General features: G+C 35.9%; 1 protein-coding gene across 1 annotated transcript in view; it reads right to left on the bottom strand.

Annotated features, from left to right (window-relative positions):
* Nucleotides 1-6,128: 6,128 nt before the first annotated feature.
* IRAG1 (inositol 1,4,5-triphosphate receptor associated 1) overlaps nucleotides 6,129-23,204 on the bottom strand; it is a 42,231-nt gene continuing 25,155 nt past the window's right edge. Inside the window, exons 11-20 of the mRNA XM_009477556.2 lie at nucleotides 21,378-21,408; nucleotides 20,151-20,291; nucleotides 17,173-17,304; nucleotides 16,275-16,416; nucleotides 15,565-15,614; nucleotides 13,822-13,929; nucleotides 12,485-12,552; nucleotides 8,734-8,853; nucleotides 7,688-7,819; nucleotides 6,129-6,369 (exon numbers count right to left, since the gene is read on the bottom strand). Of these exons, the coding sequence (XP_009475831.1) occupies nucleotides 6,129-6,369; nucleotides 7,688-7,819; nucleotides 8,734-8,853; nucleotides 12,485-12,552; nucleotides 13,822-13,929; nucleotides 15,565-15,614; nucleotides 16,275-16,416; nucleotides 17,173-17,304; nucleotides 20,151-20,291; nucleotides 21,378-21,408 (1,165 nt within the window). The remainder of the gene's footprint in view (nucleotides 6,370-7,687; nucleotides 7,820-8,733; nucleotides 8,854-12,484; nucleotides 12,553-13,821; nucleotides 13,930-15,564; nucleotides 15,615-16,274; nucleotides 16,417-17,172; nucleotides 17,305-20,150; nucleotides 20,292-21,377; nucleotides 21,409-23,204) is intronic.

The following is a 23,204-nucleotide window of genomic DNA, read 5'->3' as shown; positions in this document are numbered from 1 at the left end:
AATCCCTAATCACCCTTAACACCTTCTTTCATGTAGGGCTTGCTGGAAAATTTAACTACTGCTGACTCAGAACACAGCTGAGGAAGGGAGATAAGACTGTTAGACTGCTAAGGCAGTAAACACTTTGAAAGGAGATTTTCTTTTGTTTTTTTTTCCTGTTTTACTGATTAACAACTCATTACTCATGTTGTCTATTCATCTGGTAAATAAAATGAATTCTCTATTGTATCACAGCATGTCAGGCAGGATTTTTCTTTTGGAATTGGAAGGGCATCCATTCCCCAATATCCTATTTGTCTTGATGTAGTACTTTTACCTTCGTCTTAGAGTTCCAATGCAAAGATAGGTACCATAACACAGAGATAATATGATACCTAGTTTTGAACAGATTTGGAGATACACTACTGTAAATGGGATTGTTGTGAGACTGTAGGGACAGAGGTGGGAGCCAGTCCCTTCACTGCTGCCTTTTGTGACGTTCCAACAAACAGTGATTCCAATAGACTGATTCAAAACACAGATGATCCTCACGGCTATAACTCAGAAAACCTTCAGGAAGTCTTAGCAAAGAAATTATTTTTTTGCAGAGATTCCAACAAGCATAGAGCAGGAATGGAGTTCAAGAGATCAGCTAGTTCCCTTTACTGTCAGTAAGATCAGCTGTATTTATGTTATTGCTGGCAGATGTTTGTCTAACCTGTTCTTAAAGACTTCCAGTGACAAATTCCTAACATTTCCTCAAACGCTCTATTCCAGTGCTTCACTGTCCTTTACTGTTAAAAGGTATTCCCTACTCTAAGCTGACTTACCCATATCGCAGTGTAAACCTATCACTCCTTTTTCTGTTGGAAATGGGCATGAAAAATAGTTTATTCCCTTACATTTTGCAACAATCTTATTTATTTAAAGAGTTATGCCTCTGCCCCCGCTTTTCTTTCAGCTAAGAAAACCAAACTTGCTCACTCTTTCTCTCTAGCTGAGGCCTTGCCAATGCCAAGTACTGTTCAATAAATTACTCTACCTGTTTATACAGTTCAGAATGGTATGAGCCTTTTTTTGTAACAGGATGATTTTGTTACATCATGTTCAGTTTGTGATTCAGTAAACTTTTAGATGTCCTACATCCCCAGGCTGTTTTCAAGGTCCCGTAAACATAAGTGTAACGGTAGCTACCTCTTTAAACTGCAGTTTGCATTGTAGAAAGTTCCCACTTAATATATTAAGATAGTATTAACTTTTATCTGAGCACAGGCCCAATCTCTTACAGCAGCATATAACATGGTTATGGGTATCCTATAACACAGATAAGCCAAGTGGAGAATGCTGTGGGTTAATGAAATTATGTCTCCATTAGCAATAAAGAAATGAAAATTGGGTTGTGTTTGGGCTGTGGTTTGGACCTGAATGTTGGTAAAACTCCTTGATCTTAAGACAATCTTGCTCCAATTTCTATTCACTCCTTTATTGTGTTGTACTTACCTGCCTCTACAAAGTGATGGCAATGTCAAATACTGTAATCAGACTTACTCTCACTGAAGCAAGTTCTAAGTAGATTCACTTGCATTTATAATGTAGGAGCAGAAACTCATAGTTATTCTGTAGCTCTCATGGACTAGTAGACTGTGGCTGTAAACCACCGAGAACATTAAATAAAATCTTACCATCTCCATGCTTACCTTGAATTTCCTAAGTATTTCCTACCATGAAAACTAATCAAAAGCTGGGTTTCTGACATTTTAAAATTGCATGCTAATTGTCCTTCCAAGTTTTAACACTTTGTGCCTATTATCCTCACTGTGGCAAATTTCCTTTAGTCAAACTCTGTCCATGCTATTGACATTTAGTAGGATTTTTAGCTGGAAAAATGAGATAAACACCTTTGTAACACCAAATAAAAAAATAGGTTCCTTCACATGGTTTTGTAGCAAACTACAGATTAGGAGAGGGAGAAAAGAAGTTTAGAATGATGAAGTGAGACTGAAATAATCTTTTTTTTTTTTGTCAGTTTCTTCCTTTTTATATTTCAGCTGTTCCAAAACTGTGTGGAACATCACTTACCTGGACTGGAACAGTATAAAAGGTCTTTAACCTATTTGTGGGTCTTTATTTTAACTTGTGTGGTGAAAAAAAAGCAGCCTTATACTGAATGTTTAATTAGCATTTGACCTAAATACTTCTAGTAACCTATAAGGAAAATTCCCAGCATCTCATGCAGCATGTTTTAAAATGCTGATGAGGGTTGCTAAACAGAAAACTTTTGATATGGGAGAACAGACTTAACTGTTCTCTACAATCATTTCTAAAGGAACCTTGAAGCCTGAACAGCAGGATAGGAAAGAAGTTAAAAAAATGTTTATGTAGGAAATACAAATATCAGGGGCTTTTCCTGGTAACAGTCATTCCTTTCAAGGTTGTCGCTGTCCCAAAGTTTTTCACCCTGACATAGACCATCAGAGATTCAGAAGTGACATTTCTGTTCTTTGTGGAAATTGAGCATTGTCTCCTTCCCACTGGTCTGGCAATTCAGCTCTCCACAAAGCCCAGGCTTCCCAGACCTCCCAAGCCTACAAGAAACCAAAGCAAATAAAGAATCCTAACCTTTCACTCAGTCTCCTTTGGATACAGATCTCCCTTGTGGCTTTCCATGTTCAACCTCCTCAGTGACAGGCAGCCTCCCTCTGAAGCAGGAGTTAAACTCTCTCCAGGATATTTCAGTTTCCTCTCTCATCTTGTTTCTAGGGTATGACAGGGATGACCCTGCTTACAAACACTTTCTCTATTGAAACAGGAGTTTGCTTGCTTCTTCTACATGATTTTCCTGAAGAACTGAAAGACTAAGAACAAGATCTTTGATATGTGTAACATGGCACTACATTACACAGTATAGACAAAGCACTATGTATTTCATAAGAACATAGCCATTAATATGCAGACAGAGCAGAGCGCATGTAAAAAACAAACCTTTAAGGTAGCAACATTGAGGACTTTGAAACCATACTTTTATTTCAAATCTCAAGTATGTGATACTATACAGTACAATACCAGCACACTTGTGCAAAATCTTACAATATTACAAATTTAAATATGATACACAAAAATAGTGCCCTTTAAAATTCCTTTTACTAGACATCTGTGCTGTGCAGGAAAAACAATAAACGTGTCTTGTTAAAGCAGAAAAATAAATATTGCGCCTCGAGAAAACTATTTCAGTGTTAATAGCATAAATAATAGGTTTATTTCTTGTTATCTGATGTGATCTTTGAACACAGAAGAGGTTGGGCTTTTTTTTTCCAGATAAAGCAAACTAATATCCAATGGATAAAATTACACTTAGAATAGCTTTTGAGCTCAATCTAGTTTCCTATTAAAAAAAGGTGTCTTCATTAACTAACTGAAAAATATAAGCAAAAATATTTAATGTGCTGTTAGTCACTGTGGTTCATTATTTTTAGTGGACAGTTTGCTCAAAGTAGTTATAAAAAGAACAACACTTTTTTTAAAAAGAAACTTTATCTTCATCTTTTCATCCCCATTAAAATCTCTTGCCTCTTTCAGTCCATTCCACACAACAATTAATATCTTCATGGCTAAATTACACTTGCCTTAGACATGCAAGTAGTTCACTTCAAATCAGTACAACTGCTATGGAAATTTGCCCTTGTGCACAAAGTTCACAAAAAGCCAGTGTTCTGAATTTCAAGAGAGGATGGAGACCTCATTCACGCACTGACCAAAAAAACTTAGCACGTGCTTAACATTAAGCAGTTCAAGAGTCCTATTGATATCAATAACTTTCTACATGTACTTAAAATAAAGTGTTCGACCCACATCAGTGCAGATGTAAATAAGAGCAAATTAATTTGATTACAGGCATTGTTAATTATTTTTCCTCAGTGCAGCCCAACATTTCCACAATCACATAATCAAATATATGCCATAATTTTTGGCATAGAGGATTCTGAATCTTGAGGACTATTTCCCTTCAATTTTTATTGCCTTATTAAGTTATCAATGCTATTTGTCAAGAGTAAAGGTAAAAGAAACGATTTTAATAAAGAAGTATTCAAAGAGCATCTGACAAGTTTCTTCAAATAGTGAAAGTACATGAAATGTCACAGTAGTTCTTCATAGTCAGATATTCTAACTGAACCAAACAGATACCAAGTAATTTGCAAGAAACCTTCTTCTGTCTTATTCTTTACCAATTACAATTTTAGACCAAATGACACTTTCCCATTATCCTTTTTGAACTTCCTTAAGCACACTATTCCTCAACAATACATACTTTAAAATAAAAAACAAACCTCCCAACTGTTTATAGACCTCCCCCCCCCAAAAAAAAAAGTGGCAGTGGTCTACTTTTTTTTTTATTTTTATTTTCTTTCTCCATATAAATGTCTCTTAAAAAACATGTGACTAAAGATGTAACAAACAAAATCCACCAGCAGGATATTTGTTACTAGTGCCAGATATGTGAATTAAATTTATGACTGAGTTAGAAACCTGTTTTCTTTGATAGTTAGCTTGACGTTCAGTGTTTACACCAAAAGAAAAGAAGATAATATTAACTGCATCTGAACTGAAATTACAGTACTTCATAACGTACTTGTCCTTCAGGTAAACAGGTAAAAAGACCTGTTCATCAGTCAGAAAACGCCAGAAGAATGTAAGACATGAGTGCAATCAAGTGTCACACTGATTTTTGATATTGTGGTTAGAATCAAGCATATAGCTATGGAAAGACAAATGTAGTTCATCTTCAATCAGAAGCGATATTCAGCAGGTACATATGGTATACCTTAAGTGACATGCATTTTGGTCTCAGCCCTAGGTGGTGTGTTTTTTTACAAATAATGGCTTCACCATTTTGAAATTGCTTGTCTAAAAATTTCAGGCTTCACATTCTTGTATAAGAGCTCTCAACTTCTAAATAGGCAGAACTGTTAAAAAATCTGGGCGAAAGATTAATCTATCATGACCTGATAGTTTAGCTTTGAAAGCATATTAAAACAGTTATATACTTGGCATCAGATTCTGAAAATGAACTACTAAAAACATGCAGTGACCTCTTCAAAGTCCTCACTGCTTTCATGTCCTGATTCATCTAGGCACTGGCAGGGTTTTGGCTGTACGCAGAACTGTGTTCCTAGTGCAGATCTCAAAGGATATCTATTTCCAGTATTAGCAGTAGGGCAGAGTCCACTTAGTGTGATCACCTGTATACACACAGGTTTGAAGACTTTTTTTTTTTAAAAAGAATTGAAGATGGCTTCCCACACCCAAGACTGCTGTATTTTGGGCTTGGGCAACATATCTAATCCTCCAGACAGCAACTACTTTTTGCTGTAACCAGTAGTGACTGAGTGGCATACACAAATTTGTTGCAAAGCATGTCCCTTTGGTATATCAGAAGTTCCCAGATTTATTTGACAATATCAGCTGTGCCACCTAGACCTCATTTTAGGATTTGTTGTGTATCCTGTTTAAAAAAAAGTGGCGGTCCCATTCTTAAAGTATATCATAAACCACATTTATGCATGTACTTAGTATTCCATTTAAATAATCACACAGATTCCTCTTATAAAATTACTTTATCAGCAAGGCATTTGGTCTGATAATATAATTCTAACCTTCCATAGAAGAGTTTCTATTTCTACCCAATAATCATGAATAAGGGAATGAATTAGACTTTTAAAACCCAAAGGATTTAAATGTCATCAGTACTTCAACAATCACCAACAAATTCAGGAAATGCAAAGTAAAGCACTAACTCCAAATGCAGGTTTTACAATTTTCTTCAAAATCATAGCAGAGACGTGAATGTCCTGTGCAAGTCATTCTTTTAAATATCTTGCTGGTTGGTGATTACTGCCACAACCTTATCATGATTCAATATTACTTTATTTGTATCAGCAATTTACAGTAAGAGGACAGACAGCATTATTTATCAGATTGTCATTTTGGCAAGGTATGTTCACAATGTATCCCCAAACCTGACGGTGTGGAGTAACTCACTTGTCTAACAGATCACAGTTAACAACCGTAAGGATGACTAAGCACTACCTTTAACAACTGTGTTCTAATGTGTGTACTTGCTGAGGTACCATAAATACATGGTTGGTTGTTTATTATTCAGTGCGTTGCTCATGTTGAAATCCTGAGTTCCACCAGGAATATTGATGGGCAGCAGAACAGCTGGCCTTTCCTTCAGGTCCCTCTGATTTTTCATCACAGGAGTTGTACGAATGGTAGATTCCCAACACCACAGCAAAAATGATTATCGCAGCCACTACAAGCCATACCACATTCCAGTGTTTACACAGTTTGGGGTACAGTATATGTAAATAATTAAGGATGACTTCAAGTCTGCTGTAAAATTAAAAGAAAACTGTTATATATTAATCATATACAAATTTATTATCTTAAGCTTTTCAATTTGAGAAGTTTCATAGATGTATGGTGCACCATCTTTCTTCCAAATACAAACACCCTGTCAAAGAAGAATCAGACTGTTAAGTTCTTTTAAGAAGAGCTGTACACTCAGATGTGGGTGATATTTGCAAGATGGCTGAAGACTGTAAACTTGACTTCTATTTCTCCCACCTGTCAACTGGCAAATCTCAGAACTTGATATGATGTAAAATTCTGCACTGTTCATAGCTTGCTCAACTAAACTAAACATTAGAACATGTTGTAAACATTTTCATGACTGTTTCATGACTAGGGAGACGGCTGCCCTTCTGAACATGGCTGAAATCTCGAATTAACAGATGTTTATAACCATAATGCTTACAGAATGGAAATTAATTCTTCTGGATCAGGTAAGGATTCCTACCTTAGCGTGCAATGGGACATACTACTTGTTTTGGCCAGCATTTAATTACTCTCTAATACAAAAGTCTCCTTGCTTTTAAAATGCAGGAAATTGCAGGTATATTGAACTGGTGGTAGAACCACCGAGGAGACTTGACAATAAACTCCAAGACAAGTTGAAAATTTCAGAGAAGTTTTCCAGTTAGGCATTAAATGCTTCAGGTAAGACAATAAGCAGAGGATTCAAAAGTCTCCAGTATAGATGAAGAGCACTGGGTACAGACAAATGCAGTAAACATGTCACTGCTGAAAGGCAGGAACTCCAGCATAGTGCTTTTCTGCTGCATCTACGCAGCTTCCAGAGAGAGCAGGCACCTGCCTATCCAAGTCAGAGCAAGTCCAACACAGCTGAGGAGCTTGTCTTAATCTGCATTCATCTTGCAGATGTACTGAAAGACTCACCTGTGAAGACCCTTTGGGAATGACATAGGGCACAAATATGGGCATCAGATTCCTGAATTACAACTTTCATGAGACAATGCATGCCTACTGAGATACACATTCTGGCATCTAAACAACTTTTGTGGAATATTTTTTACCTCAAATCAAAACCACACCCCATCAATATGAAGATCAAGATGAAGCATCTTGATGTCAACGTACAATTTTAGTTGAAATATCAAAATAAAAAGTTTTGCATTTTGCAACTGTGTTATCTTGGAATATGCCTTTCTGTGAAAATACTGTTATTTCAAATATGCTTCCCTAGACTGGAAGAGAGCATCTCAAGATAATAGTATACAATATTCAGTTGGGTACCACAAATAGAAAAAAGTGGGTCCTCTTGTATGGATATATTACACCACTGTCTCACCTGCTTTTCAGGTTTTTTATTTCATCTTCATTTTCACTTTCTTCATGTTCATCATGACTTTCTTTTGGTGTCTCTTCATCTTCTTCCTTCAGTTCCTGAAGTTCTTTGGTTTTCTTCAAGCCTTCTTGATAGCTTTAACACACAAAAAATTTTTCTTAGTCTAGCACACTGTATAAGCCTGTTCCTACGTAATGAAAAATCAGCTTTATGTTTTGTTACATGCAATAAGACACAAGCAGAAGTGTTGCAGCACTCGGACGAGTAAAAACTAGCTATAGACCATGAGTATGGCACACAGACAATCACTGTTCCTTAACAGAGGATTGTATTAGCTGTTACCAAATTTATCATACTGAAAAAGAAAAAGAGGTTAGAGTCCTCAGCAGAGCACAACTTTTGTCTATTGTAAAGGAGTTGGTAAGTATTTCTCTACTGTTTTTCAATCATTTTGAACACCCTCTAGATGTTTTATTTTCCTGGAAATAAGTGCAAATCAACGCTAAAGACAGATGGCTTGTTGGATTCTGCAGGAAAGGATCAAAACTTCTGTCTCACTCTTCACATAGTACAAAGTTCTTTGCTTGATGTTCAGAAAAAGATCCCAAAGCTGTTAATTGCCCCAAAACATGCCGTGTAAGGAACTTCGTGACACAAACAACATGAGTTTACTGCAAAAGTTGATACCTACTCTTTACTCATTTCCATGTACACTTTTCAGAATGAACATTTTAGAAAGTTGTTTTGGATTACCCAATCATGAAGCTGAACACTATTGACATAAAAACACCCACTCAGCTCAGAATCTCTGACGTACCTCTTCTCCCACAGTCTGGCTAACATTAATAAAGGATGCAAGTGAACAGCTACAATGCAAATACAATGAGTGAAGCTCACTCACATTGTTTCCCACATTACTTCAAATATTCCATCTCCTAGGAGCTCATATGGATTATGTCACTAATTTTGCATTTAAAATTACATTACAAAAACATGTCCTCATCTGGTAGCACATATATACAGATCTAGTTCACATAAAGTATTCCCACCCTTTGTTATACGCTTCCTCTTCTATCTTGGCTTTAGTTTCAGGACTGATTTCTTCTGACCCACTCTGTGTCAGCACAGAAGTAGAGGTTTCACAGTCAGGCTCTCCATTAGTCTTACCACTGCCCAGATGAAACAAACAGACAAACAGAAAATAACACCACTGAAACATATTGTATTTGGAGTATACTACTGAACAAGAACAATCAACACACAATTTTGTGACTCCTGACTTTTCCTTCTTTAATATACATGGGAGAAATAAAATGTCTTTCAAAAGAAAAAGATTAAACACTAAGCAAAATTTTAGTTTCAAAATGTTGTAATTTAAGAACAGTAATTAATATGTTTTTAAGGTATACAAACTTGCATTTTGTTGCGTCTTCTTTAAAAAAGAAAAGAGCATTTGTTTCCTGGCTTATCCATGGCGTTTATTTGTTATTCTTTAAAATATTTCCCCTCAACTTTCTAAAAATCAGCTTAGAAATTGTAGCCTGCTACATCAGAGGAAAATAATAGAAATAATACCAAATATTACTTTAACAAAACGTTTTTCTTATTTGCCTTTTAGGTACTCCTCTCTGCTGACTTTACACACTGAACATACAGGTTAAAAAACCACAAACACATACATAGCTTCTGTCACTAAAATGTTTCTTAAGTAAAAGCTTTGAGCATTTAGCCTAAAGATAAGCTATTATATGTTGCTTTCGTTCTGCAGTGCTTACCTGTCTGTATTTATTTAAGTCTGGAACAAAGAGTTTAATCATAGAATCATAGAATCATAGAATGCTTTGGGTTGGAAGGGACCTTGAAAGATCATCGAGCCCAACCCCCCTGCAGTAAGCAGGGATTGAACCTGTGAACTTTACGTGATTCAGACATGACTTAGCAAATCTATCAAAGTCAAGGTTTAATAAGCTCAACAGTGGATTCCCTTTCAACTTCTAGAATCTAACCCTTTTTGTAGGCCTTACTTTTCTGGCACTAAAATCAGTGGCAGAATAATTCATCCTGATTGACACTGTCTGTGGGCAATGGATTTTCTCTCAAGAAATCATATTAACAGTAGACATTATTTTCACTTGGACTTTAAACACATCATGAATATAAGCTTGAAGTGCTTAAAACAAAACTCTGCTGAACTATGTAATTTTACACTACTATAACATGTCCCATGCATATATACTTATGCTCAAACTTGAATTTCAAGTTCTACTTTTGTTACTTGATAACATGATTTGTTTTCTTAAGAAATATTGATAAGGTTTTAAATTTTTCCCCCCCCCCCGAATTTCTGTACAGTTTCAAAAGATGGTCTAAATTGTGCAGAGTTCTGTTGAATTGTAACAACTAGTGCCATAGTTCACTGTTTTTATTTTCCCAATTATTGCATAATTTCATTCTTGGTAAAGCATAAAGATAAAACAAAGACATAAGATAAATTTTGTCCTGCCTCAGCACTAATCTAAAATATGTGAAAATCAAGATTCTGTACTGACATGAGATCTATGTATTTTAAAGCATTTAATTTGCATGTTTAAAGCATCCTAACAAGCTTTAATTTAAATTAGTATTGCAGATATTTTATTGTGATATTGTAAACAGTATAAATGACCAAAGTAGTACTAGTAACAACAACAACAAAAATCAATGTGATGTTTTACTAAGTTTTACTTCTGAAACATCAGCAAGCAACTTCCTTAGAATGTGCAACATTTCCTGAAAGAGATAAGTATTTGGAAAGGTGCCTGACAATTATCTTATTTTGGCTTTCTAGGCTGATTATACATATGAATAAAGTATACACACACACACACGGGTTTGCAAATGCACCAGTACCTGTATCCATAATGGTAACTGTTTACAAAGACATTGTAGAACAGCTTGAGTATGCTTTCTGTTCTCATCCCAGTCTCACATGTTTTCATATTGCCCATCTTTGTATTCTATTACTGCAGAGGCTTTACATTCCAAGAACTTGTATAAAATTACATTACATGTCTACATGAATTTCAACTGGAAGAACTTAAAAGTTCTTTCCAGAAACGTGCAGATGCACATGCTTTCCAGCAGAGAAATTCTTTGCTTTCCTTGTCCATATAACTATTATTTTGCTCCAAAAGTAGTACTATTTAAACCCATGGAATGACTCATGGAACTATTATGGAAAATGGATAAGAGCATGTCATGGTTTAACCCCAGCCGGCAACTAAGCACTACACAGCCACTCACTCCCCCCTGGTGGGATGGGGGAGGGAATTGGAAGAGTAAAAGCGAGAAAACTCATGGGTTGAGATAAAGACAGTTTAATAAGTAAAGCAAAAGCTGTGCAAGCAAGCAAAGCAAAAAAAAGAATTAATTCACTACTTCCCATCAGCAGGCAGGTGTTCAGCCATCTCCAGGAAAGCAGGGCTCCATCATGCGTAACTGTTACTTGGGAAGACCAATGCTATCACTCCAAACATCCCCCCCCTTCCTTCTTCTTCCCCCAGCTTTATATGCTGAGCATGACATCATATGGTCTGGGATATCTCTTTGGTCAGTTGGGGTCAGCTGTCCCAGCTGTGTCCCCTCACAGCTTCTCACGCACCCCCAGCCTGCTCGCTGGTGGGGTGGGGTGAGAAGCAGAAAAGGCCTTGACTGTGTGCAAGCACTGCTCAGCAGTAACTAAAACATCCCTGTGCTATCAACACTGTTTTCAGCGCAAATCCGAAACATAGCCCCATACTAGCTACTATGAAGAAAACTAACTCTACCCCAGCCAAAACCAGGACACAACAGCGCACCTCAATCCAGCCAGGACATCTACACTAATGGTAAGTAAAACAGAGTCAAAAGGGCAAATGCTTTAATGAAAAATATTTTTGCAATTTATAGGTACTAGAAAAACATAGATATTGAGGTAATTGCCTGTCACCAGGCTGAAAAAAAATTCTCCTCTTTCATATGTCTATTTTTTAGTTTTAAAATGCAAACTTCTCTGGCTGTTGTAACTAAAACTCAGGTTGTTAAAACCAAAATCTCAAACCTAATGCTTTAATTTAGTTGAAAGTTCAATTCATTTTATACTAAAAAAGAATTACTACTCAATTTAATAATTGTTTTGACTTCCGTAAAATTCTGATGATCTACTATTATGATAAATTATACTTTTGAATTTCTTATACTTATGTTTATTCATATAAATTTAAAAATCTACATGATGCTGGATATCATAGTATTTCAAAATATTATTCTTACCAGCTGGCCACATGTTGAAAAGGCAAGGGTGGAACACAAACTTCTATTACTGGGAGAGTCAAGTTAAGGAATTTTCATACCCAGGGTTGCTCATGGCCAACTTTAGATACAGCATTAATTTGTTCCAGGAAATGTATTAAAAAAAAAAAAAAAGCCACATGCATTGTATGCAATACTCCTAGTTTTGTCAAGTTCTGAAGGCAGACCTACTCAAATATATAAATATATAATCTTTTGCTGCAGTTTTCCTTGATGAGTTCTAATGATCATAGCAGGCTCGATTTAGTTCTGAGATACTGCTTGTAAACCCTTTGAACATGAAAACAACAATATGATGGTTACATAGTAAAATACATTTACCAGATCATGAATCATCCTAAGCCAGTATTGTGTCACTGATTTCAATACCTTATGCCTTGGTATAACTTCTGTTAGGAAAGATAGAAATTATAACATTTTCATTTCATGCTAGGATTTAATAGGTAATGAGATGACCTAGAGAAAACTCACTTTTCTGAAAGTGCTGGCAGAACAGGAGTAGATGTTAGATTGCTTCTTCCATTACTAGGTGATTCAGACTGTAAGTGAAAAACAGCAATAAATGTTACATCCATGAATTAATTTCAATTGAGTCTTCAGTAAAATGACAGAGTCAATGTGTTGCTTAGGTTTTCTTCCCACACCCATGAGCAACCTATCTCTAATATGGAGCTTCCAAATTACTCCCACTAACCACAGTGAACAATGGACTTGCACACTAAGAAGAACTTTCTGTGACATTCCCTTCTACCATGCTTATTTTTTCCAAGAAAAGTCTTTCTTCTTCATATATTGATCACTGAACAGTAAACTTACTCTATTACTTCTCTCCATATTAGCCTAGGAACAAGAATTTGTTAGCTAAGTTGTCAATGGAAAATTTTAAACAAAAATAAATCATAATAAATCATGGTAAATAAACACACTTGGTTCCTGAAGCAATTGACTCTGACTACATTATAACTAAATTGCACAGACTGTTTTCTTAAAACTAAAATGGAAATTTTACTCTACCCTTAATTGGTTTAGTGGTGGACTTGGTAGTGTTAGGTTAATGGTTGGACTGGATGACCTTACAGGTCTTTTCCAACCTAAATGATTCTATGATTTCTATGATTCTCAGCAACACCCCCCATTTAAATAGCCCTATATTTTTAACAGAAAACTGCATAGTTTTCAGGTTATGTGCCATCTTAGCCTCATCTCCGAACAGTTGGTATGCCTTGCAGTTTCCATCTGAAGCATTTATATAGATTTACTAGGTTCAGATTAGACTCTCATTTAATTTATTAAAATTTTATAAACAAAAAGTCAAGGCAAAGGCTGATAGCTCCACTAATCCCAGATCATCACAGAACTTCTGAATTTGTATCACATACATTTCTGTACATTAATTACATGCTTTTCTGTTTAGTGGACTTTCTCGCAATGAAGAGAAGCAGACCCATCATCTTCTATGGATTCTCATTAAAACTTCTCTCCTACAGTGGACAATTATTTTTACTACTTTTTTTCAGTATGTTACTACAGATAAAAAGGAAAATTGCCTCAACTAATGTCTAATGCCTCTGAATCACCAGCTAGCCCTATTCAGCTCTGTGCCCAAAGTGATCATTTATGGAGGTAGATTCTGAAGGCATATGTCCCTTACACAGCAGGAATTACCTTTGTCCATTCTCTTCACTAGGATGGAGTCAAAATAAATTAAACCAATGAAAGGACTTACATTTTTTAGTAACTATGGCTTGGCCCTATGCAAAAATGGTTTAGACAAAAATTAGTATCTTTAAACTCTGGGTTTTACTTACCAGGGATGGCATTGAAGGCATAGGTGAAGCTGTTGATGACTGACCAGGAATGTTTAAGGAGTTAAATTTAGGAACAACAGCAACACTGACTCTCCTCCGAGGCATATTCTGTGACAAACAACATTTTTTTTCCTATCATACAACAAGATAGGCTGAAGAATAATTCTACAAGTTAATAGGTTAACTAAAGTATTCTCTTGCTATGTACCCATTATGATAAACTGTACCCACTATGATACATTAATTATTTCTAAACCTACAAATTATAACTTACAGAAACAATAACATCTGTTCCCTCCACAAAAGAACAGAGCCTTCTCCCCAACCCTTAAGTCGTTAGATATCTATCTAGCATCTTGCGACATTGCTTATATTTCCCAAAGACTATGGAAATTCTTTATACGATAAACACATACTAGCTTTACACAACATATTCGAGCTCTAGTATAGGTCATATAAGTTTTTGCTGTCATTAAGTAAGTAGCCAAATAGTTCATCCTATGGTATGCCCCTAGTGAAATCTACACTTCCCACTGACTAAAAAATCTAAGCACATATAGCATCTAACAGCACCATCTTAGTGCATACCCAAACACTTCTAAGATTCTGCTCTAGATAACTTCACAGGAAAGGAGTTAAACACAGATTTACTAAATATCTAGAAGGAGTCACCTACTCCATGATCCCGGTTCTAGATAAAACCAACTATACCTATTCATTAATGACAGAGGTTTATCTAATGTGCTCCTGAAAAACTCTACTGGAGAGTCTGAAGCCATGTTAGGCAGTCCGTTCTAACATTTTGGGTGGTCGCCTGTCGCCCCCACCCCAGCCTTTATTATTTGGACTTGTACTTGTCCTTGTTAAATTTCATCTTTTTTTGGCACCTCTGTTTCAACTTATCTGGTTCTCATTCTGAAACCCAGTCTTGCCCTCAGCATGCTCTGTGCTCTAATTGTTTCTGTTCAGCACTCAGAGGTGGCAGGAATAAATTAAACCTAAAGAACTACAACCCTAGCACATAAAAATATGAAAAGTAATAGTAGACAATAATAATATAATGCCTCTGACCACCAAATTTCATAATGGTCACACTGGGACTTGGCTCTCTCAAATCACTGGTTGTTTTAGGAAGTTTTGTGATAAACTTGATCTCCAACACTTGGAAGTTTAGCAGAAATGGAACACTGGCCATATTAAAGTTATTAATAGGTCAAGCCAAAACAATCTGAGATAATCTCTCACTCTGAATGCTTTGTCAAACCAAACAAGATATTCTGATGCTAACTGAAAAATGAGCCCCACTTAAAAATAACTGTTTACATCTAAAGTACTCTGAACATGATACAGTTCTTAAGGTAATGAAAATGATATGATCGTTGAATCCCTAATCATATAGTAAGCTTTGATCCAATGTTAAGCTTCCTCACTGAGGAACTAGAATAAAGCACAGGACATAAGCCATTCTCTGGAGCACAGGTATGTGGCCTGGAATACAATTATTCTTAAATAAATAGGTGTCTTTATTATTTATAGCTTCACAGCAAGCATTATCATTATGGTACAGAGTCATTCTTAATCATGTATCGAAGATTACAAAGCATTTGCACTAAATTACATGAACAATATTGAGAATTTACCAGCACTATGTTTTGAACACAACCTATAAAATTGAATGTATGTAGACAAAGAAATTTCACTATATTAAACATTCACTTCATTTTCTTTATATTGTAGAAATACCTTTCCAACAGTAAGAGACATGGATCTAGATGAACGAGGTACTCCATCTTCTGCATAAAAACAGTAGATAAAGAACAGTCTTAGACTATATGAGTATCTATAATATTAATAGACCCCTTGCTTGTATTTCAAACTCAGATACAGTATATTTATATAAGGTCTGTAGTGACTGCACATTTATCTGTCACACAGTTTTGGTCTCCATTACACCTGCAGAAGAAATTTGAAATAATTGCAAAGAATTGAACCATTACTGTCTTTACTGAGATCAGGCAAAGTCCCATATTTGCCTCCATATACAAGTTTTTGCAAAAAGAAATACTCATATTTCAGTTTCCAGCAAACTAGGAAAGAAAAGGTTGCAAAAAGAAAAAAATAATTTTTTTAATAATGAAATTTTGCCCTTTCTGTCATCTAAGAGGTAGGTGCGTTAAAACTGCAAGCTATGCATACGTGCAAGAGGCCAATGAAAATGTCATTGGATCTCATCAGAGTTTAGTAAGTTATAGTGATTTTAAATTACTGTACCATAGCATTAAGTATGGCTTATATGAAATATTTTAGCTGTTTTGAAATCTGCTCCTGTAGATCAGAACTTCGCGAACAGGTTTCACAATACTTTACTTTTTATCATCAATAGCACCAGACACCTCGCTGTACAGAGAGGCAAGACAAACCCTTTTTACCTCCCCCCACTTTGGTTTTTTTACCAGATGCACTGTAGCTTCTGCTAGAATTCTGATTGGCAAGTTTCTTGAACTCCATTAGTTCAGCATGATCCTTTTCATATGTTCTTTTCAGATTTTCCACATACTGCATCATTACTTCTGTTGCCTTTGACATACGCTTCTCCTAAGGAAGAAAAGAGGGGAATGCTCAGGTAACCTCTACGCTTCTCAAACAAATCATATACTCCCTGTCAGGGCTAAATCTGGAACAGCTGTTCTTAAAGAAATGTTTGTACCTCCATGACTGAAAATTCTGAGGTTAATTAGAATACAAATGCACATGCATTCACATGTATCCACAGAATATCATAATTTATTTTGTCATGTATTTATACAGTCTGCCTGTGTGCCTATGTTATTAGTTATGTGGTATATGTACATTTGTTTTCAAACCCTCGAAGGGCTCAGTCACTGGCATCAGTCTAGTTACTTTAGTGGGCAGAGGCAACAGTGTTGAATCTGGGAGGATATTGCTGTGTTCTCATTTATACTTGCTCTGTTCTTATACTCTTTATAGTTGTCTGACTAAGCTATTGCCAAAGGCCGCTTACTGAACTAGATGAGCTTTTTGACCCAGAAAAGTTTTCTTATTCATGCTGCACTGATTTTAAATAAATTTCTTGTGATGCAGCTATAGTTCTGAACAATATATATGCTCCTATTGTACAGATGTTGAATAGCTTCATGGGTAATCTTCTTCTGATTGAATTCTATTTCCAGACCAAAAAAGTATCTTATCTGACACTACAATAAACGTCTTTAATCTGTCAAAATGGGAAATAAAATTCAAAGGGCTGATATAACCTGCAGCTATGGCTGAAAAAGAGAAAGAGAGAGCACGTGCAGCCAGGATACGTGTTAGAAACAAGGATGTTCTTACCTGGCGAATGGCTCCAACCATCTCAGCACGACTAGATAGTCTAGCAGCTAAACGCCGCAGAACAGCAATATCCTCCAATAGCTTCTGGTAAGCTTCTCTGTGTTCATAGTGATGCCATAAGTGAGCTGAAGACTGAAGTGAAAATACATAAACTTTGTTGTCATGTCTTGCCACTTTTAGTTCAGATGAAGTAGCCTGAGCCACAGAAGCGGGGTGGACATGTCTAGGCAGAACTACACATGGACAAGTTAGCCCCAGAGGAGTACCATCACTACCACCAGAGATAACCTAGTGAGTGCTGCTGCTCTATTTCAGAATGGTGCTTCACTGCATACTGCAGGCACACCCTTCCAGGTGTTAAAAAGGGCTAAGCACATTTGCAATACTTTTCCTTTTGAAATTAATGATGAATCATGCCTAGCTACCTATGTACTTTACAAATGACAAGCTTATTTGAACTAGTACTTACAAATGATTGCTGAAACGCAAAGAACATTTTAATTTGCTGCATACAAGGTGTTAAGAAGGCTATTTATGTTCTTTCAATTTCATGGTACTTCACTTATTTGGAAAATAAGACATTATAGTCTCTAGACTTCCAAATGTAAAAGAGTAATCAAAACCAATATGGCCTGTAAATCAAATGGCAATTGCAATTTCTTAACCATTTTTGTCAATCAATACACACGTTTCTGCACTGGATTAATATCGTCACTTTGATAGCTCAGATTAATACTGAAAAGCACTGAAGCATATAAATTCCTTCAGATTAGTTACCAAAAGCAAGAGTGAATGTAGATGTTTTATTAGCCAAAGCCTTAGTGAACACCTCTTCACTGAAGGAGTTTTCTGTTCACAGAAAAGTTTGACAAAGAAAGCCCAATACAATTTAGTTCAGACTTACAAACAGACTTTATGGTGCTGGATGATTCCTATATTCTTAAAGTGCATTTTCAGGATGCACCAGTTTTGGCATTGAGGTTGTCTTAAGTAATTAATCACTGTGTTGCCGTTCACACAATTCTCCCTCTGACCAGTTGCGTTGTGCCCTAGTTCTCTGCAACCCCTCACTTGTATTACTGCAAGAGTAAGTCAATGCATTGAAATTATCTGTGTGAAAAGAATAACCTCTCCACGTCCTCCTCTTCTTCTACCCCCCTTCAAAAGGGAGTGATGTGCAGTAACTTTTTGGGTAAAGCCATCTGAGAATTTGCATTTGTAGCGCAAACCTTTGGCGTAGAAACACAGCCAAGATACTGATGAATTTGGCCCAACAACAATTCCAACGACAACAAAGTCTTAAACTTATTTATCACTGAAGCTAGTGCGATTACAAATTGCAACCGAAATTTGACTGCAAGACCCAAGAAGGCATGAGGGAATGTGTTTCAGAAAAACATGCACGAAATCTCAGATTTTCAAGTTTTTCCTGGCAACTGTAGCTTGCTTATTTTCTCGAACAAATCTGAAGTTCATGTAAATCAGCTTTCTCTTGAAGTTGGGTTTTTGAATAAAACATCAGTTATCACAAGATTGATAAAAAAACATAAAGACTAGTAGAACTGTCATTGAGACATATAACATGTGCCTGTCCTACAGAAATTAAGATAACCCCCCATTGAGACTGGAACAAGTCTAGGTCTAATATGATACAGATTATACAGAAGTCACTTATTTAATTGCTTGTTAGTTTACTCCATTGTACAGAACAAAAGCTTTCATATGAAAATGGCAGTTTCCATTTTGTTATAAATTACTTAAAAAAGCTTGTAAAAGCCAGACTGTAGCTTGTGAACTGCACAAAGGAGGAGAAAGCTGATCACATCTGTCCCATGCTAGCAACATGGTCCTTGGTGCCTAACTAGGGATTCTCAACAGAAATACATGTCAAATCTAACAGACTAACTGTTTGTAGTTTTAAGAGCCCTTATACACTAGTAAAAATGTGTATGTACACAAAATATTACACTAAATAAACCCCAGAGATTTAACAGGTTGTTTCTGCTTGCTCTTTAAACAGAGAACAGAGGGAAGAGCAGCAAAACATTCAAAACCCTTTTTTTCCCCAGGAACAATTAATCTGGGAATGCAGATTTGAAATTCCAGATGAAAAGGTGCAAATATCACAATCTTTTTTAAATTGTACCCTTTCTTACCTGATGATATTCTTGATAAAGTAAATGGGAGAATAGTATGTTCTCCTATTTCTCAGAATTATGGCAGCACCTCCTTGTAACATGCAAATTGGGTCTATGAGTATTTCATTTAGCAGCATGGTATCTAAGCATTCTTTCCTTTTTTGCACAAAAATGTGTGCAGCACATAAGTTGACACAGAGATATATTTGCCATTTCAGTTAGAAAATCTAGAGAAAGCTGGCAAGAAGGACTGAAAACTACTGCTGATAAAAGAACATCAGGGACAGCTGGAATGAGAATGTATTCAGGCCCATAACCTGATCCTGGGATTGCACATATTTCCTAAGTAATCCTCGCTGTTTCCTTTCCTATACCACCTCCTATTATCTGCAGTTAAGAGGTCTTTCAAGTCACAAATCTCAGTACTCAGATCATTTCAGTATCTCACCAAAGTGGACACCTCAAATTTACTGCTAAAGAAGGTCTTGCCCAGGAGAGCATGGATCAGTGCTCAAATTGCAGTTCTGAATGCTACTAGCTTTGTCACAGGCTTATTCCAAGAACTGAACAGTAAATTCATAGTATTTATTCCTGAAATCTGTTAGAAGTAGGGCAACATTCTCTATGCATTTCCAGCAATGGTGGCCCACTCTGGCAGAAAATGGTCTCTCTCATATAGAGTGGTAGGCAGCTTACAGTAAGGAGCTTGTGCAGCAGTAAATGAAGAGTTGGGGCTGAATTTAGAATAGGTATAAGCAAGCACAGTCACACATATTTCAAATGTGCATGCACTTTCATGTACGCTACAGTTCAGAAGAACAATTATTGTTGTTTTCTTACCGTAATGGCTGCTTTAAAGTTTTCCAGTTCCTTCTCAGCATTCTCTTCAGTAAGATTTCTCTCTCTCTCTGCTTGGTTAATTCTAGATTCCAAGGTGTAACTATCATTTCTAAAGGCCAAGGAAAGTTGTACAAATACATTCTGTTTGGATTAAAAAAGGCATTTTTAAATAAGTGTCACAGTAACGTAATTTCCAGTAAAAACTTATGAATAAGGTGTGTTTAACAAACTTTGGTGCTTAAATAAGTACTGAAACAGAAAATTGAAAATATTTTTTAAATTAGATGGTTTAAAAAATCACTTCTGTTTCCTTCCTCTAAAATATGAATAAATGTGTTGCTGCCTCTTTTCCTGAATGTTTTTCTGGGAGATCAGTAGAGCAGAGACACAATGAAGGAAGTAGCCTACCAGAAGTATCAGAATCACAATGGATCTGTTTTCTAGCTGGACTTCCTCCAAGGGTCCCCAAGGTTTTTAAACAGATAGTCTGTGCAGAGGAAGTCCAGGGATGAGCTCACCATTAGCATTGTTTTACCTAAGGGACAAACACCTACCACTGAAGCCAGCAAAAGATTAAGTGCTAACATTTTTATTCTCTTGCACTCTGCTTTTAAAGATTGTTTCTTTCTTTACCAAATGCATTATTTCTTAGGATTAACACTTTGCAAAGCACAAGGCACCAACAGTTCCATTAGATTGGAGCTATGTAACTAAAGATCTTTTTCTTGACTGGTATGTGAAAAAAAAGAAGAAACAAAGCCAGCAAGCTAAACAGCAACCTATAAAAAAATTATTGGCTTGAATTGAAAAAGTAAAAACTATGTAAACTAACTGCAAGATATCATTAAAAACTGCCCCAAAGCTCCTATTGGCCAATACAAAAATGCAATTTAACTAATTTAGTTTCTGGTCTCATTTAATCTCAATTTTCTTTACTACTTTAAGTACATTATAATAATTTCCAAAATGAATGCATATTTTATTACGAAGAATGCACAAAGAAGTGTTTTGCTTATTCCTACTCTTTTTACAGTTTATATTGCCTGGGACAATTGCCCATATTTCATAAAATTGTTATTTTCATTGAGCTCAATGTAGTTTTTTCCTGAGAAATATTTTTTGGGAAAAAAATCCCATTACTTCGTTCTAATAACCGCCCTTAGACATACAGCAACCACTTAAAATTGAGGCATATGTCTAAAATAATGAATTCAAGAACATACTTACCTCAACTTCTTTTTCAGTAAGTGGAGGGGAGCTAGAAATAAAAGCAAAAAATTCACATTTTAATTAGCTTTGTCTTTAAAAACAAAGCTATTGTAATGTTTAATCAAAAAGAACAACAAAAGACATCCTCCCCTTAAATATTTTCATAGAATCATAGAATCATAGAATCATTTAGGTTGGAAAAGACCTTTAAGATCATCCAGTCCAACCATTAACCTACACTACCAAGTCCACACTAAACCAATCAAGGTAGACTAGACTAAACCATGTCCCGAAGTGCCTTTCTTTAGGTGAAACCAGTACTTAATTAATTCCATTGTACTTTTTATGGCTAACCCCTTTTTTTTTAAAAAGCAACAGCACAGTAACACCTGAGCATTGGCAAAAACATACTAAAGTTTCTGGCAACTGCAAATACTGCTATCTGCACTACATTGTGGTAAATTGTGAGTACAAGAGTACAAGACAGACGTTACCCTTTTGGAGTTGTGGGTGACTTAATATGCCATACTTTGGATTATTATCTTTACCCATTTTCCTTCTGTTAACAGTTGAAACCTCATGATGATGATCAGAGATAATCACAGGTGGGCAGAATTCAAAACCCAGCTCACTGTATACTGAACTATCCTGTTTTGGCTGCTAACTTTGTTAGAAGTTAGCTAACAATGATTCTGACCATGATTCTGACACTGATAAAATATATGTTTGAGTTTTATGAGTTTTCCACCACAAGAATGATTACTGACTATGCAAAAACTAGAAGAAGTTACCAAATGCAGTTTCACAGAATACTATAAAAGAAATGAGATAGACAACACTATATTGCAAGATCTCACTTAAAGGCAGTCATCCCATGTGTTTTAATTTACAGGTTCTCATTCCCTGTGATTGTTCCAAAACATCAGAGCGCTATTTGGTTTTATGCAAGTGAATAGAGACATGAAACACCTGAAAGAAATGACCAGGACTGTATATACAAATTCTAGCAGATGCCCATGATAGGAGTTGTGGTTCTCATACCTGTCATGCACTGTGCAGACATGACACTTTCAGAAAATTCAAATATTATTGTAATATTCATTGCACCATTAATCCTAAATCCAGAAATCAATGCATCTGGCATAAATGAGCAGTAGATTTTTCTTGTTGGGTAGAATAATATTGATACTTAGAGTAGTGACTAGAAGAAGGGAGGCCAGCATGTCCCCTGTGTTGGAAAACCATTTTGTGCCTAAAATATTAGTACTCATATTACTTATTGTTATTTTAGGAGGAGGACTACTAGAAGGAGTAGCCCTTCTAGAACGAAGTTCAAGCATCTGCATGTGTTATATAACGCAACACAGAATGATAAAATTTGTGTCTTGTCTTTGGCTGGGAACATTCTGAGAAAATTATAGTAAGAATGAAAAGTTATCTGTGTAATCTATTATCAATAGATTAAGCCAACTGATGAAAGAACATGACCTGAAGAACAGAAGATCTGTATGTTATCTGATCCTCAAAGCCAGTTCAGCATTTACCTGTTTTGTACTTAGCTATGAAATTACTTCTCTTTTCAGTATTCGATTACAATCAAGCAATGGTCTCTTAGAACTTCTTTTATTCATTCATTTATATAAAATGTTGTATATAACAGTTCTTTCACAACAAATGCTAAATATTTATTTCATCTGCCCAGAGAACACTTATTAACTACTTCAAATATTTGAAGGCCTCTGGTATTTATAGTATAAAAACACATGGATGAATGTAGGCATAGTTTTGGCTAAATATGTTTGGATTGTTTTAACGTCTAATAAGCATTTTTTTGTTATGGTTTTA

This window comes from Pelecanus crispus, chromosome 6, assembly GCF_030463565.1.
Source record: "Pelecanus crispus isolate bPelCri1 chromosome 6, bPelCri1.pri, whole genome shotgun sequence".
Taxonomy (NCBI): Eukaryota; Metazoa; Chordata; class Aves; order Pelecaniformes; family Pelecanidae; genus Pelecanus; species Pelecanus crispus.
The sequence above is the reverse complement of the archived record's forward strand: the minus strand, read 5'-3'. Positions and strand labels throughout refer to the sequence as shown.